The 18,170-nt window shown below is 48.7% G+C and overlaps 1 protein-coding gene across 1 annotated transcript in view; it reads right to left on the reverse strand.

Annotated features, from left to right (window-relative positions):
• The window catches only part of LOC126525169 (polycystin-1-like protein 2), a 31,117-nt gene that overhangs the window by 1,939 nt on the left and 11,008 nt on the right, over window positions 1–18,170 (reverse strand). The window contains exons 4-9 of the mRNA XM_050173222.3: window positions 14,835–15,200; window positions 12,811–13,032; window positions 7,377–7,520; window positions 3,568–3,773; window positions 2,393–2,624; window positions 1,287–1,469 (exon numbers count right to left, since the gene is read on the reverse strand). Of these exons, the coding sequence (XP_050029179.3) occupies window positions 1,287–1,469; window positions 2,393–2,624; window positions 3,568–3,773; window positions 7,377–7,520; window positions 12,811–13,032; window positions 14,835–15,200 (1,353 nt within the window). The remainder of the gene's footprint in view (window positions 1–1,286; window positions 1,470–2,392; window positions 2,625–3,567; window positions 3,774–7,376; window positions 7,521–12,810; window positions 13,033–14,834; window positions 15,201–18,170) is intronic.

The raw sequence follows: 18,170 nt of genomic DNA on the forward strand, positions 1-18,170 counted from the left end.
ACGCGTTATGCGCGGTATTCGTATTCCTGTAGTTCTTTCCTCTTTAAATGCTTTTCTGTGTTTTATGGCAAAATGAGTGGTAAAATTGTGACCTTTTTAAGAAAGAACGAATGTGGGCTGTACACTGTAAAAATGCCTAAACTCTTAAATGTGTTTTCATATACTCTACCCTTACAGGTAGGGCCTTACAAAAATTTATAGAGGACGACAACTGAGTTCTAACTAGACGTGCGTTGACAAAAGACGTAGTTGAAAACTATGTAATCATTCTGACAGCCTTGGACCCTGTTGTGCCCGTACAACCAGCCTGGATTCCGAAACTACCAGATGCAGAATTTATCCTGCGAACGCCCTTTGGACGAACCCTGGGCTGCGCCGAAAGGCACAGCGCACTAACGCTCTCTTGACAAGTCAAGATGCTGCGCCGCCATTCAACGTCGTCCTGTGGAGGAGCGTCGGCGAGCGGCATGTCCAAACGTGCAACAAAGTGCTAGACAGCCCGGCACCGTATTTCCTTTATCCTGGAGGTCACCGCTCGCGGCAAATTTGAAGCGGGTGGCCAGCGCGGTCGCTGGTTGGACCTCTTGGACGACCGTCGAGTGCTGGCTTTCTATTGGGCCGTTTGAGTGACAATCGTTTCTCGGGGGTTTAAAAGCTCCAACGCCGCCGCCTGGAGAACCGGATCCACCGAACCACAGTGAGCAGAGTGCCGCTCTCGAGTGGAGTGAGATGTGTTACGCGTTGGAGTCTCTCCGGACGTTGCCGTGCGGGAACAGTCGCGTTTGCTGTTAGCTCTAGGCCCCGTGCCGATCCGATCTTGACCTGTATAATGACCTGTATATAGTGTATAAAGTCCGTTTTGATATTCTCACCGACGCCTGACTCGGAGTCTTCGCTACCAATGCTCTGTCACGAAACGGGTGACGAGCGCTACGGGACCACGTCAAAGTTGCAACAGCCCGCAGAAATATCCGACAAGAGAATTTCACAGGGAGACATGTCAAACCCTCCTGACGAATGTTTCTGTGCGCCCAAGGCTGTCAGAATGATTACATAGTTTTCAACTACATCTCTTGTCATCGCACGTCTAGTTAGAACTCCGTTGTCGTCCTCTATAATTTTATGTAAGGCCCTACCGGTAATGGTGTTACCAGTGCGACAAGAAAATATGCTTAAGGGTGTGAGCATTTTTTACAGTGTATCTTTCAGGGATGCTGTGGCTGTGGCAAGCTAGCGCAGCCGAGGCAATGTTCCGCGCAGCTTTACACGAACACGCGCGTGCACACCTGCAGCATCTGAGTGCGGTGCTCGCTGCGCGACTCGGAGTAGTTGTGCGACAGGTTGTCCAGGTAGCTGAACAGCGAGATGCGCGGCCGGCGGCGCTCGGGCGCGGCGCTCAGGGGCCGCGGGCGGCAGTTGCTGAACACGAAGATGACGAACACGCCCAGCGGCACCGTCACCAGGCTCACCTGCGAGCGAGTGCCGTTCGAAACGAGAAACGTCGCGGACCCGCGGCAAGAGTCTAATGTCAACGACATGTATATACTGCCTGTGATTATTCCGCGAAAGGGGTCGAACTGGCCATTTATTTCAGTCGAATCCCTTTGTGTGTTATGTGTGCTACCACAGAGTGTCCTCGGTAATACGTGGCGTTACCACTGGCCAACGCAGCAACGCCAAGTGGCGTACACACTACCGACCAAATCTGCATTTAGTTCGGCCTCGCCACACGGCAGCTGCAGGTGTATTGTGAGCATTGACGGTGTGCGAGGCCGTAAAAAGGAACATCCGCTAAGCAACACTGCTAGCGTTACTATGGTTTACGTTCACATAGTCACCACCCACTTGTATAACGTACGCCAGTGAGTGCGGAAGTCTCCTCCTTGCATGCCTCCTCGTCTCCGTTATACTCTAATCCTGTAATTCACTACACTACTCCCACTTTTCTTGCTGGTCATCGCAATATTGTCAGCAGAAAAAGCTCCGCAATTAAAAAAATTCTGACTGGCAGTGATTTCCACCCCAAAAAAACAACTACTTGTGCCGCTGCACAACCTATTGGAGCTTTATGGCTGCCAGCACCTTCGCTTATGCCCTGTCGCGCTGTAGAAGAATGAAACAAGGTTTACCTAAACAGTGAAAACAACAACAACAACAACAAACTGTCAACAGTCGAACGTACGTGTTTTCTAATCCTGACGAGCTTCCGTTGCCGTGAACATGGGACACCTAACAAACCCATAAAAGTCTGATGTGCTGCCACCATTCTTTCCAAATCTTTTCATTATAGGCGAGTGTTCGTTCACCATCAGCTACCCTCGCCTCAAAAGTTTGCGCGAACACCGGCAATCGAAAAATGCGCTGCGTGCAAGATGGTCTCGGGCCGGCTCACCTGGAGCCCAAGCAGGAAGTCGTTGAGATGCACGGGCACCTCGAAGAAGCTGAGGTGCTCGCCGTCCGAACTCGTGTCCACGTCGTGGTACATGACGTTGAACATCATGGCCGACAAGATGACGAATAGCGCGCAGGTGACGCGCTGGGCGCGCGTGAACTTGGAGCTGCGGTAGCGCGCGATCACGTTGAACCACGTGTGGCCCGTGAAGAAATGGCGCTGCAGACGGCGCCTGCGGATTTTACAGGACGCCGTCAGCGACGAAAAGCAGCGTTAGACCAGATGAAAGACCCCGTCTATTAACACATATGTGTGGTGCAGCACCTGTCATTGACAGGCGATACTGCAGCCTACCGCAAGTGTCCAAAGAACATTTTCCGCGTTAACTTACCGATGAGAACCACGACACAAATGCTTTAGTGGACCCTCTGCGATTTCCCTTGAGTCACTGATCGATAAAACTGTTTCATTTGCTAATAAGGAATGCCGATATCTGCGGCAGGTAAAACCACACTACGCATAGTTAACAGAAGTGTTTGCATTCTGCACACTCAGTATGTGATGCTTGCGAACCACCATGATTACACTAGTTGTTGTGTTTGTCCGCTCAGTCCAACAACAGATTAAGTGCACGGTGCCGCACCTGATATTTGTTTCCTCAGATTTCTTCGCCGAATACAGTTACAATGGTGGCTTTAACAGGAGCTAGCAGGAGTGTAATAGGTACAATTTCGCATATTTTTTCGGTCTCTACAACTTGACAAAATATGCATTTTTTTTCTGACGTACAAAAGAAAACTATCTTAATAAGATCAAAGGTTATGCCATTTCATGTCTTTGAACAACATAGACATGCAGTAAATTGAATGACAGCGAAAAAACATGCTGACACCGCAGACTTTTCACAAGAACTAAAATTTCAGTAGACAGACACCAAAACATTCCGCCCTCTGTACCACGCCCGCACATAGGACCCTTAAAGCAAGAAAACTTTCGCGTAAATTTGTGCTAACCGTTAGCCCACCTGGCCCTCCTTATATCCACCGCTTTATTTCACCTAGGCACTGTGCAGCGTGACGTTGCTAATGCTCTCAAGACTGTTGCGTTATCTGCACGAAACGATTGTGTGATTTCAGCCACATCAATCACAAGGCAATTAATGTGACGACGGTCACCGAAAGAGCGTCCAGAAGTCTGCCTGCTGCTGTCCGTCGGCTGGCCGGAAACGGAAACTCTTGGGGGAATCCTGATCTCCCTCTTCGGGCTGCAGCCACTGCTCGACGAAGAACACCCAGACCAGGTCTTCGAGCATGTCCTGCACCACCACAGTGTGCAGAAACCACGGAGCGCGAGTACCGCGGGCCTCCAGGGTGAACACCACCTGTGCACAAGGACGGCCTGCTCGCACTCAACGCGATAACTATCGGCCTGCCCAAGAGAGATGATCGCAGTACGCAATTATGTCCAAGTTGAGCCAAAACCTGCTTCTTGGACGTGTCGTTCGTGATAGTTACGTTTTCTGTGTATCTGTGTGTCTTGTGCGTCGTCGTGCATGGATGCGTATGTTCCTGAGAGTGAGAAGGATAGAAGCAAAGACAGGCCATATGGACATACGTTTGAAATATGCTTTGAACGACGCAGTTTGACGTAAATGCCCTTCGTACTTGAGGCCTCCCGAGTCAGCACAAAACATCAATTCCGTTTTGGCCAACAGAAGATCCCGATTTACGTTACACCCGCTGCAAATAAAGAAGTCTGGTATACGTAAACCGTGCGGTGATGATCATGCCCTGAAATTATTATTGCTGCGCAAGCTGCAAAAACAGAAAGTTCAATAGAAATCTCGCGCGCCCTTGTTCTCACAGCAGCCATTCTCCACTCTAAGAAGGCTGTCACCAGTCTCGCCTACCACATTACCCGTCCCTGTTAAGAACGGCCAGCTGCAGTGCAAGTTTGCCAGCCATTTACGCCAGCGGTAGCAACCTCATCTTGGAATGCCGCTGCCAACCTCTAGCCACGGCGTGACTAAGTCGACTTTGGGTCGGAAACAATACGCACGTCCTCCACTCTCCGTCACTTCAGCTAGGATGCGTTTGACGAAGCAGGCTTTGTGCTGAAACCACAACCGTTACGCACTAGCCTCGTCGCCGTTGTGACTGAAGGAGTTCGATGAAGCAGGCTTTGTGCGCAACACAACAACGCGGATCTGATGTGCTACGGGTGGGGGAGTTGCCGCGGGAATGTCGTGGTGGGCTCCTTCCCACGCGCCGACCAAGGCGCAAGACAATGTGCTACCCGGGCGCACTACCCGGGCCGACTCCGAGTTCTACGAAATTCGTGTGGTGTCGGTTTGACCGTTAACACGTGTGTGTGTGCATGTGTGTGTGTAAACCGTACCGCGGAGAGGCGGCTAGTTGACGAGGACTAAACGAACGTTCGCGTCATCTTGTATCGCGGGAGGGCCGAGTGTTTAAAAACTGCTGTTGTGCGGATGCTCGACACACTTTCTTAAGCAGTCATGTTAGACTGAGACACTCTCTCAAGCAGTCGTGTTAGACTGACGTACTTTCTCTCGCAGCCATGCTATACTGATGAACTGCATGTGAATACTGTAAATAAACCCATATTCCTCGTTCTCGATGAGAAGCAGTCCTTCTCTTCATCAACGTCCTCAGCGGGGATAAGTTGAACGACGGCATGGGCCAGCTACCTTCGAATTCATGCCGGACTCCAATCTTGACAACGGATCACGAGCGATGGGATTGAGCCCCCAATCCTGAAATCCCACCTAAAGCTCGCAAATTGCCAGCAGTAAGGTGAAAAACAAGGTTATTTCCGGGAAACACAGAATGAACAAAACTGCCAACATATATGCGTTGTCAGAAAAAGAGAGAGAGATAGAGAGGGAGAGAGGGGAAAGAGGGAAATAAAAGTATCAGGGCTCGTGAAGAAAACTTGATACGACACCGATACAAGAGCAGGCAGGAAAGGAAGGCAGCTCGCATCCTTGCATCATCACCGCGCAGCATTTCCTTTTCTTTCTGGTTCCGCTGCTGCTAAATATTTTGAAAGGTGTTTCGGGAAAGCGTTCATTGGAGGGCGTGTTCTTCTGGCGTACAGATTTATCCTCTGATGGAGTTTGGTGAGGGGCCCTGTGATTCAAACGACGGACAAAATAGCCGCACCACTCCACGGTCCGTGGAGGCGTCGGACGAGCGTGAGGCTGCTAAGGGCGCTGCAGACCAGGGTATCGAACCAGAACTGAGCAGAAAATCCAGAGAGAGAAAAAAAAAACTATTTTTGATCGAACCAGAGCTGAACCGAAATGTTTCGCTTTTTTTTCACGCCGGAGTCAAACGAAAATAAAGAATAATGATTTTTGGTTCAGGCTGGTCACCCTTTCCTGGAGTTGTTAATCCGCGGATTGCCTGCTCTCAGCTCAACTATGCTACCTCATTTGTAAATGCACACCATCTACCCCTGATTTAAGAAGTAGTAGCACCATTAGCGCGGCTTTTGGCGTATCGCGTCGGGGGAAAGGCATGTTATAATGCACTTGTAAGCGTTTGAAATCGGTGACCGTCAAATTATTTTCCATTGGTAGGAGACCTTTATATGACCGTTGAAATGACGAAGCGCTATGTGTATGTCAGAACTCCACAGCTAATTCAGCGAGACCTGTAAACAATGGAGCCCGGTGGGCCAACAAACTTCCTACGCGCGTCCTGCGGTCGCCAGCACGTGTACCCTTCACGATGGTAGCAGAAAGTAAATCTGGGCACGGGGTTGTCGGCATTACGCGAGATGTCTGTAGCTGCATACCCCTGGCTAACCTCATCGCCATTCTTCATACCCTTCTTTTTGTCATCTATCCATTCTGTCTACAAAGATGAGTAGCAGGCAAGAGGACCTCCTACGTTTCAATAAATTCTTCTTTCTCTCCCTCTCCCTTACTATAGCTTCGCTTCACATAGATTCCTGCGCTGGTGTTTGATCCGCATAATTTTGTTGTAACCGCTATCCCTACGTGAGGCCTCAAGAACAACACGCGTAATCTTTGCATGCAGCTTTCAGTGCAGCTTTCAATGCAGATCACCAATTTATGCTATTTTCCCGAAATCATTTTTTTGATAATGCAAATAAAACTGAGCCGGTTTTAACAGTTACTTTTTCCGCTTCAGAGTTGAATTCGAACTGAACCATTTTCGCTGAACCGAAAAAAAAAAAACGGGACGAAAAGGTTTGTTCTACACACTGCTGTTGACTAGCTATACAGGGTGCCCAGCCTAACCTCACCCAAGCTGTACAGCGAAAAAAAAAAGCCTGAAAGAACATGGTGCAAGGCGCGGTTTCAAGACCTATGGTGTTTGGTCGTCAGAGATCTGACGATCGAACTTCGTAGGTCTTATAACTGTATCTTGCACCAGGGTTTTCGAACTTTTTTTTTTCGTTGAACAGCTTGGCTACAGTTAGCTGGGAGAACCTGCATACGGCCAAGCTACCAGCCAAGACGAGCGCGTCGAGTTGGCGCGTCATGCTGCGAAGGCTACACTGGCGGGTGTCCACCAGCGGCTTTGAGGTCAGGTGACAGCGCGACGATCTCACGCGCTCACATCCCGCACGAGAAACGACGATATAGTGTGCCTTACTTTTCTCTAGCGTTTTGGCGCGAAACAATGGGCACGGTGCCGAAACATCGCACTTTTCGCAGTTCATATCGCGGCTGTTGCTGCAAAAGAAATAAGAAACAGATCCCTGACTCATCCGCGCGGCAGGCACGCGTTTCTGCCACAAATGCAACCGTAACTTAACGGCCTGCAGTGCAATTCGCGGGCGGACGCCGCTGAGCTAAACCACACGACAGGCGCAATGTAACAGCAATTCTGACGCGCCGAACTGATTCGGACAACAGACAAATTAAGAAGTACCGGAGCGTTATTTCAAGCACAGCAGCACAAGCAAGCGCCGGGTCAAGCCCACTCGCCTCGGTGATTTCTCCCAGAGCACGCTCGGTGGTGGCCAGGAAGTAGTCCTCGGACTTGCGCTGCAGCGTGCCCGGATTCACGTTCTCGTCCTTCAGCAGGAAGGTGCGCGACGAGCCCTCCGAGCCAACCAGTTGCAGCCACACCTGCGCATAACTCGTCCCTATATTCGCCATGTCTGGCGCCTCAGTACGTAATCTCTATAAGTGGTCGGGACTGCCGACTGCGGCAGATAAAATCACGTTAGGAGGAGATGTGGTGAGTAGGGCACGTGGTGTAATGAGTTAGCTGCTCTTTCAGAGGAAAGGGAAGAAAGAGCAGCTAACGGACTGAAGCACAAGCCGTATACTGTTAAGAATGGCCGTACGGGCCAGCTTTCAGCCCGCTGCACATGTTCCAAGCCCACCAGACAGGGAGCTCTTCCGAGTACTGCGGTCGGCAGGCAGCCACGTGGCGCGCGATCAACTCCGGAAATTGGTACTTGGCCGAGCCACCCGGGACAAAGCAGTTCTACGAAGCCCTCTGACGTCGGCAGTGAAAGCTGGGCGGTACCGAGAACTGCGGATGACCGGCAGCCACGTGGCGCGCGACCAACTCAGGAAATTGGTACTTGGCCGCACCACCCGAGACGAAGCACAGTTCTACGAAGCCCTCGGTCGTCGACTCCGGAGCCTTTGTGTGTATGGGTTCGCACCTGTGTGTTTGCGTGTGTGTGGGCGTAAACGATAGTGCGGGGTGGCGGCAAGTTTACAATGCTTGGACGAACCTTCCCGACCATTCGTGCTCCGTCCACGACCGAACGATGACGTCGAACTATGACGTCAAGCGGAGAGCTTATAAGCAGCGTTTGCCGGCTGCTAGGGTGTGCTCGTGTCGTGATCATTGTCGGGAGCTGAGTGCTCTGTCATGCTCGAAATGTAGTAGTGAGCTGTGTGCTCGTAATCTGTTTGCTGTAGGTTAGTTTTGCGGGCTCCATATGGGAGTCGCGCTGGGCGGCCAATGTATGTCTTGTTTTAAATGTAAATCCTGCAATTAAAGCCTGCTCGCCTAGTCCTGTCGTCCCAAGGTCCTCGCTACGACTACGACCGCTCCAATCCTGATAATACCCATAGGGAAGAAACTGGAGAAGAATGGAGAGTAGCGGCGTGTGTAAAAAAGCCTGTGAATGCGGGAATCTTCATAGGAATCGGTTTCACGGCGAAGCTGTATACCTCTACCACCCAATGCATTCGTCGTGTCTGTGGAAAAAACGCAACCAATCACAGCGGGAGGCGCGCTCCGGGTGCGCTGCTGGGTTCCTTGCAGTACCACCAGATGGCGCTCGCCTCCGCGCATGCGCGAAAGCGGCGGCGCCAGCCTTGCGGGGGAAATAACCGGAAAGCTCGCCTTCGCGCCTAGCGTTCGCCGCAAGCGTTTCCGGTACAGATTACGGTTGCATAAGCTGCAGTAGCCGGGAAGCGGCAACTGTAGCATACGAAGTGCAGAGTCACATAACTACGCTTTTATATGGAAAAGAAGAACCCGCGTAGCAAATGATTTCACTTGTTTTGTGATAGCACTATGGAAAGACCACGCATAGTTAGGACTCCCGAAGGCAGCGTAGACAGGATGAGCGACAACGGGAACAGCAACGTCAATATGCACAACGGCGTCGTGCTCAGCGAGAGTTCCGTTTCCCCCATGGTGCTTGCCTCAAGAAAAAGTTTGGCTAATCGTACCAGGAATGCGAGCAAAAGCACAACTCTTGTCTCCAGTACTCAAGCAGCTTTCACTGCTCTTGCTGCACGAGGCATACAACGAGCATCACCTTCTATATACTGACACTACAACCACGGTGAATGGCTCTGCAGGATCGGTGATCTTTCCTGCAAAAAAACTCCACCGTAAAGATTTGACTGCCTCACCAGACTACATCGACTGCCGTGGAACTCGCTGCTATTCGTTGTGCACTTCACGAAATTCCTCATGAACAGCCCAAGAAATGGAGCGTGTTCAGTGACTTCAAGGCTACTCTACATTGTTTGGTTTCCGCCTTACGCCGTGGACCCCACGAACAACTAGTTCTAGAAATCAGACTGCTGCTTCACCATCTCGACGAGCAAGGCCATGATACCACATTACAGTGCATTCCAAGCCACTGTGGCACAATGGGCAATGAACATACCGATGCAGCTGCACGATCTGCACATGAGGAGGGCTTGCCAGACTCCATACCATTCTCAAGAACAGACGCAGCAATGAAAATTCATGTGCTTGCAAATAAATTCATAAGGTGTTTAAAGGAGCACTAAAGCGAAACAATAAATGAGTTTAGACTAATGACGCATTGTTTGAGAACCCTGCAGGCAGTCATTTCAAAAGAATAGTTTGATTATTAGATGAGAAAATGAAGGTTCAAGTATGAGTATTTGAATTTCGCGCTCAAACCCCAGCGCCGGTACGTCAGCGTGACTTCAGGGATTCCAAAGTATGTTTTCGCACTTTGGCCGCGTTGGCTGAATAAAGGTTCCCGAAACTTGCCATGTTTAATCATTGGTTCCTTTAGAACACAATGTAGTCAATCTGTACTGCTATATATAATTAGTAGGGCCCAGAAGATGCCATCAATATTCATGACGTCACAGCCCCCAGGTGCGGGAACTTAAGTAAGCGTCGCCACCCGTATTTCGTACTTGCGCTTTTTCTGGCTTACCAAACGTCTTATCGTTGTAAGAGTGGTGTTTTTGGTGTTGTAGAACTCTAATTTACTGATGCAGAAGAAATCATTTCTCACTTTAGTGTCCCTTTAAGAGGAAGCTTTAGCTCGGGTGCTCCTATCTAAATACATGTAAAAGGAGAATTCGTTTTTCTCGGAAACCACTGCAGCAAATTTGACGAGGTTTGTTGCATTTAAAAGAAAAAATTAAAATCTGGTGACTGTCTCGAATTTTTGAGTTAGGTCGTCAATTTTTTATTAAATATTGGCAAAAATTGAAAATAAAAAATAACGATACTATCAATCTTATAACTCTAAGTCAACAACGAAAAATTATAATACAATTCTGTGAATTCGATCTAATAGTACATCTAAAGCTTTTTTCACAACGTATAGCCATCGCAGTGCTAGAAGGGCCAGAATCGTTCTGGATGAATCATTTGTTCTGGCTCGTGGTTCGAATGGCAGACTAACACTCGCAGTTCCGTCAGTTCCGCCGCGTTAAGTTAGCAGGTTGACCTCGTCGTTTCCTTCCTTCACTCGATCATGCTTGGTGGTATGGCCAATGTGGTGCATACTCTGCATACCCGTGTTTCGCGCAAAGCTCCCTATAAGAAAGTCAATCTATGCCACGCGGTAACAGTATATCAAACATGTGCTGTTACTTTTATATAAGATGCCTTCAATACTATACTCTTCTCCCAAGCACTGGTACGCGTTCCTTATACCCGTGTTCAGAAACTTAACGTAACAGTCGGTGCATATCTACCATTTTCAAGACAAATGTTATTCAAATAACTACTCTTTTATTCTGCGAAAGCGCAAGTATTTTCATCTACCTACCTACGCTTGCGTGCAGTAAGGCTGATGTAGCCAGCATACATCCTGTATGGTTACACAGACCTGTGGCATGGACGTGTACATATCGGATCACGAGGATGGGGTGCCATCATTGATATTGTGCTTCAAACCCTAACGGCGACCTTAGTTCCGAGAAACATAGGCAAGGACTTTCTAAAGCACCAGTTAATGCACGACGACTAGTCCGACGATGTTCGTGTCCAGTTATGCACTGAAGACATAACTGCGCATTTGTAACACTGAAGTTGACTGGTACCCGCGTGGTTGCTCAGTGGCTATGGTGTTGGGCTGCTGAGCACGAGGTCGCGGGATCGAATCCCGGCCACGGCGGCCGCATTTCGATGGGGGCGAAATGCGGAAACAGCCGTGTACTTAGATTTAGGTGCATGTTAAAGATCCCCAGGTGGTCGAAATTTCCGGAGTCCTCCACTACGGCGTGCCTCATAATCAGAAAGTGGTTTTGGCACGCTATACCCCATAATTTAATTTTGAAGTTGACTGGTAAGACTCATGCGCTCCGCATTATTGCGTTAATGATAACGCTTTCCAACTTTCTGTCACGTGATTTCAATTGAAGCGAGGCATGCTTTGCGCATACCACGCATTTATGTCTTCATATTTGGAAAGTGCATAGTAGAACTACGTGCCACGTGCTATTTGCTTTGTCTGATTGCTTCCAGAATGGGAACCAACTGGGCAAATGGCAACGCGTGCGCTTTACCAGCAGGGAAAAACTAATACGAGTGATTAAATCGGTGTGACGCCCGTTCTTGCGATTATGTGCAGCGTAAACTACATAAGGTTGTATGCCCGGAGTTAAGACCATCGATTTACACACCCATTCACGATTCGCCTGAGGCACTGACTACGAAATATAGGTATAGTTCGCCACAGCACCTTTACCAAAGAGTCGAAATTGTGGTTTTCATCACGTTCAAGTTTATTTTTGGCAACAAAGAGGCATACCATGTTAACGAGATGGGCCTAAAAGCAACGAATGCCCGAGAAGCCTTCAGACCCCTCGCACCCGGTATCACAGATCTTAGTGCACCCCAAAAAGAAAAGATGGCATGATAAATAAACGATATGTCAAGAATCAACTTGTATGGTATTTATTCATTCGCATAGCTACATTCACCCGAAGACGATAATGTGGCTGGGTACGGGGCACAGGAGTCAATTCCAAAAAATACACAATGGAAAGAAGACACATTCTGTTCGACAGTGAAAAACCCAAAGGCGTTTCGCACATAAGCAACACATACATATGAATAGCCTGTATAAAGGAACGCAATGCAAAATCGTACCGGATTAGCCTATGCGTTTAAATTTCTTGTACAAAAATATTTCACGTTATGAAGGAAACTTCAGTAGCAAGAATGGCTCATGCTATAACGTTCATTTTCTTATGGAGAGATATGGTATAAGGCAATGTGCTTTTTGAAACAATAGATGGACAATCTGGTTAACAAACAGAGTCATAACTAACTTTTGAGGGATTATTAGTGATGTCACGTATTCGATATAGATATTTCTTGACACCGTAATGATTTTTTCCGTTGGGATAATTGTATGTCACAAATAATACCTATGTTTCATTAAAAAGATTTAAAAATTCATCCGGTTCAGATTATAGATGACGAATATTTTGCATGATCAAAGCGGGGGCGGGAGCCATCTACGACAAAAAAAGAAAAAGAAAAAGCCATCGTGACATCGGGAGAGTCGACGTCGCAGCGACGCATTGCCGTGTAAGACGGTTATGCCCGCACTTTAATAGTGCAGTTATTGCGCATTCTCTTAAAGATACCGTAGGGAGCGTGTATACAGTAGCTTCACGTGACGCAAAACGAGATCAAAAGACGGGCACAGGCACGCGCCTTGCTGGTGGTGCCGGCGTTGCGACGGAAGCCGGTGATGATGGTGACTATGTAGGGCTGCTGGTCGGTGGGCAGGTTCTGTTGCAGGTCGGTCACCGTGTTGTAGACTTCGTCCCGCTGGTCTGCTCGGCGAGCCCACAGCAGCACGGCGCCGTACAGAAGCCACAGGGCCAACACGCAGCTGCTGACCAGCAGGTGGCGCTCGCGGACACCGCGCGACACCTGCGCATGAGGGAATGCGATCATCCGGTAAGTGATGTCATCATTGCACCGCGAATTTCCGCCAATAGAAACATTGTCACGCCTTTTGTTTTACACTATGCGAACTGTACGAGAAATGACTATAACGAGGAGAGAGAACTCCAGGAACTAAAAAATATATTTAGCAACCCGGCAGCGCTCTTACATGCAGACAATGAGGCAAGTAACGCACACATATACACAAAGTTTTGTACGTGTATTCCTCGACCTAGTTTGATAGTTTGTGATGGATTACGTCCGCGCTCTTGCTCGCTCCCTATGATGGCATCAGAAACCTTGTATGCATGTACAAAAAGGTCCCCAAGGCACCGGTGCATCCTAAGCCTTTCACTACACCAATTTCAAGAGCCTAGACAACGTAGTGATGACAGCATACCTTAACGAAATCATTTGTCTTTGTGGCAACGGTCAGATGCACTCGAGGATCTCTTGAGTGACCCTAAATACAGCAGCGCAGTTGTTAGCCTAGACCAGCACATTTATTATTTGATGAGTTCCTCTACATCTATTCCGTAAAACAAGGCTGTCCTAATGGAGAAAGTCGTATATAAACACAGAGCTTCACTTCTTCGCTTAGCTTTTGCCAGATTGGCGGCAGCGCCGACAATTACATGACGTCCCCTATACCACCGGGTTCCTTGCGAAGTCAAAGGTTCCCTGTTTAAGCAAAAGAAGCCTAAGACTTTTCAAATATCTTTTTCCACATTGAACTATAGTCTTCATAGGGCTGAACGCATAATACGCCTATAGTGAGCAACTTTCATCTACCATTCATTTCCTTGTCTGTGACCTTACATATTATTTCTAGGGAAATTCGAAAGTGCCCGTCGCCACTTTTTAACTCTAACAAACATTGTGCTTTTGAAGAAAGAAGCCGTAAAACAATATATCTTCTGACTTATATATGCCTCGACGTTTTGCTGTTTCTTACTATTTCCCTTTTGGCACCGCCGTTCTCTGCTCATACAAGTATTCAGCGTGTCGAAAATGAAAAAAGGCGTAGATTGTTTTTATTCAGCCATCTCAACTCGACCAGAGTTATTAGGGTTTGATTGAAATCACACGTATCATCTTGAAATTATGAACACTGGTGTGTGATAACTACGTTAGGGAATTTCGCGACTATAAATATTCCATTTAGTTTTGCCTGGTTCCTTCGTTGAGATGGATCATTGTTAAAGCACTTCTGATTAATCCCCCAATAAGGAAATGTGCAGCTGTTTACGTCAGTGACGCATTCTAACAAGCCATTCATCACCACTCGCCATGTAATTCCATTACATTCTCCATGCCATCCGTACCCCAATTGGTCCAGAGCTACTCCCCGTTAGACGTGTCTGTAGCCTCTAGTTCTGTCACTCCCACGACGTACTACAACGCCCAAACATTCAGTCAATCGCGCGCGATTTTACTCAGACAGACCTAATCTATATCACCTATTATCAATTTCTTGTCATATAGACTTCTTCCAATCGTTTGCACAACTGATTCTTCTTGAACATAAGATGCGTTCAACGGGTGTGGAAAGGCGAGCGAATTGTGTCTTGTCCTTCTATTTTGTTGTCCGCGTTGGTTAGGCGCATCTCGCTCCCACTATACTCAACTTGCCCGTTTAGCTGCACTGGCCATGCTTCCCGCTTGATTAGGTCCTGTGCAGTTCGAGCCGAGATGAAACGGTGTTCTTAAGCGAAATCTCGTGATTTAAGAGGACGACACGCAACACGATGCAACACGTCGGCCAGAAGGATGTTTCTGCAGCCCACCTTCCGCCAGGATATCTCGTTCGGCGCCACCCAGTGGGCGCCGGAGAACCACGACAGGTGCGAGCAGCGGCAGTGCAGCGTCTCCAACGACGAGTCGAGAACCGCGGCGCAGCCTCGGCCCGACCACGTGGGTCGCCGCCAGCTGCGGCAAGCCACCAGCGCGGTCCACAGCCTATAGCGGACGCGACGCGGGTCGGCGGGCCGCAGGGCGCCCACCCCCCACTCGAGCTTCAGACGAACGGCCACGAACAGCGGGCGACCGCCCAGAGCCACCCGCGGCACCAGCGTGCGGTTGGAGCGCCACTCGGGACCGGGGCTGCGCAGGAGCTCGGCCTCCGTGGGCTCGCGACCAGCGCTGAACGTCACCTGCGCGTGAGCGGCGCTCAAGTGTAAACCGTCTTGAAAACTGGGGTGCTCTGCGGGAAGGCCCGAGTTTGGCAAAATTCGGGCTCTCCGCGAGCTCTGGTGTGGCCCTCATAGGAGTGAGCTAATGGTATCGAGAGAAAATTTAACCCTCCATGCGCCTGCAGCATCATTGGCATATTTACATTTCCTCTTGGCTTATCACTTGGGCGTTACCTCACGAGCGGCCGCCAACGAAGGGGATTACGTGGCCAAACCGGCCCCTTCTTTCATTCGTTTGTCTTTCCATCCAATGTATTATACCTATGCAAGTAAGTTATAGAAAAATTGTTATCTTGTAACATACTCGAAAGAAGATAAAGGTTCGCGTGAGAATGCGCCACGCCTGGAGTGTTCGCATTCGTTGATGGAAAGACGGATAATGTCCTAAAGAGGAGACACGTCCGTGACGCGCCCCAGAAAGGCGCAGCAAGTGGTACGCGCCGAGTGTGTAGATAGATAGCGGGACAGTCACGGTATTGCGATATTGCGTTTATAACCATAAGCGACGCTGCCGCATAACATTACCCATGCAGTCTTCTGTGTTTTAAGCGGGGAAGCGGCGTGCGCAGGGTGCACTGCGTGTTGACATACGTGGCACAATGCTTTATATCGACATTGTAATTATCTGCCGCTTTCGCGCGTTCCGCGCAGTCTTTGTTCCTGAATGGCTATGCGCGCTGCCAAGTTGAAGTCCCACCATGACAATGAAGTCGCCCCAACTAGTCCCTGTCGCAGCTTTGCCATCTTCGTTCAGTGACTGCCATTGAGCAAACTCAGGCGAGCGACAAACTGGGGCATCCTGCATAGCACCCCAAGGCTCTTCAATCCTGCCGGCTGCGAATATCCCCATATAGCTGTGCCGAATTCACAAAGCTTTTCCTTCGTAAGGTTTTTTTTTTTTTGCCGTTAGCCAGACACCTTATTTAATATGTCTGATGTCGTGATTGGCTAGCCCCTGCCCTACTAGTGGTTCCAACACAAGAACTTCCTGTGAATAAGGGCCCCTAACTTTCGAAATCCGGATATTGTGAATTCTCGAACGGCAACAACGATATGCTGATTGTAGCGTTCAGCTATGTACGATAACTATCGCACGCCACGTTGCCGAGCACAAGGAAAGGAAAAACAAGCTGAAAGAGAAGATGCATAACGCGCTTTAAGCGATACAAAAAAAAAAAAACAATTTATACACCCTTTTCAGCCGTCCTTTCCATTTTAAGCACCACTTAGGCGTCGACAAGCGACGAGAGGCAGAAGGGAAGTGTCTTTTGCCGCTCATGCATGCACTGATGGCGCGTCAGTCAATTAAAATAAAAGGTTTGCATCCGAAGCAAGTCTGGAGTTCTAAATAAAGTTCTTCAACTGCTACTTGTCATCCTTGAAGATAATTAGCCCTGCAATGCTAGCGGTTTCCGGCACCGAAATAGCTCGCTAAGTTTAGCGGGCAAAAAACAGAGCGACAAGTCGCGGTGGTACCTCAAAACCTGCCCGCGAATATTTCCGACCCACATTTTTTTTTCTGTCTGAAATCAATTTTGCGGCAAAATGCAGGAGAAATTATTCGTACATGTGCTTGAAACATGATGTGCATTTTGTTATTTGTAAACATAACGGGCGTTCTGCATATTGGGCACATAAAAAAAAAATGCACTTATTTCTCGGCAAAGGCCCCTGCAAGGATACCAGACCGGAAGTGTCTTGGAACAGCAAGCAAGGCACAGCGATCGCGATGCAAAAGTGCTGCCATCTGTGAGAGTTACCCACTGTTTGCAGTACTGCACGGCATAATGTGAGGGTTGGTGACTCCAGTAGATTGGCTGTCGACTGCTATTAGTGCATAGTCACTGGGCCTTAAAAGGGGTTTGATTTCCAGTTAGCAGAAGGTGCCAAAGCCTTAGTAGCACTGGTGACTCGTTGACAACGCGGTTCACTATAAAGAACTAATTCTTCACTTCACGATTAATTTACTACTGCGCTCTAGTATGGCACGCGATGACGGTGGCGAGCAGACGCCAAATAGGTGGTGTCCAAAATCCAACACCTGCGACGTGTTTCCAGATCACAAAATTGGTTCGAAAGTGTGCGACCAGCGTAAGCATAGCCTTCAAAATCTGCACCTGTTTATGTACAGGGGGCCACCTATGCGGCGTGAACTAATGAAGCTGCTCAGGGTGATAGGGGCTGGACAAGTTATGAAGTGACTAAAATTGATTATGAAGAGTGACTGAAGAATATGGAAGAAAGTAAACGGGCTGGGAGAGTTTTCCAAGTTTTTGTTCAGAAAAAGCATTGATTCGATCACAGTGAAGGAAAAGAACTAGGAAGCTTACCAGCAAGTATACGACCGGTATGGTGAGCAACATAGCAACAAAGAACGTCAAACGCAAAGTGAGAGAAGCTGAGACAATGTTAGTGGTGGCGGCAATGGAAAACAAACCAGCTATGAGTAACTACCTGAAAGGAGAAATCGAAATCAGGAAAGAAACATTTTATGATAACTCAACGGGAAGCTCTTTACCTTTCGAGTGAAATAAGGATGCCTTAGAACGCGTAGTTAAGAGCGAACACCAAAGGCGAAGAAACATGTGCTTGCTGCGGTAAAGCTAGGAGAACGATGGAACATGTTTTATTAGACAGTTTATTATAGCGTAAAGCAGCAAACGCAAAGAGTTAGCGTTAGCGTTGCGCGCACCACACTGCGCATGCGCTGAACGCAAATGGTGCTGGAGCTCTTACGCACGTACGCTATTTTCGGGATTTAGCGGTGAACGCTACGAACGCAAGGGGAGCCTTACGTACGGCAACATGGCGGCTACAGTCGAAGTGAGAGCCGCCCGCTTCGGATCTACCGAGTCGTCGGCCTGCACTGTTCGGCTCATTCGTTCCCCACTCGTTGCTTGTGTTTGCTTTAGATTTGTGTGATGATGCTTC

This window comes from Dermacentor andersoni, chromosome 3, assembly GCF_023375885.2.
Source record: "Dermacentor andersoni chromosome 3, qqDerAnde1_hic_scaffold, whole genome shotgun sequence".
Lineage (NCBI taxonomy): Eukaryota > Metazoa > Arthropoda > Arachnida > Ixodida > Ixodidae > Dermacentor > Dermacentor andersoni.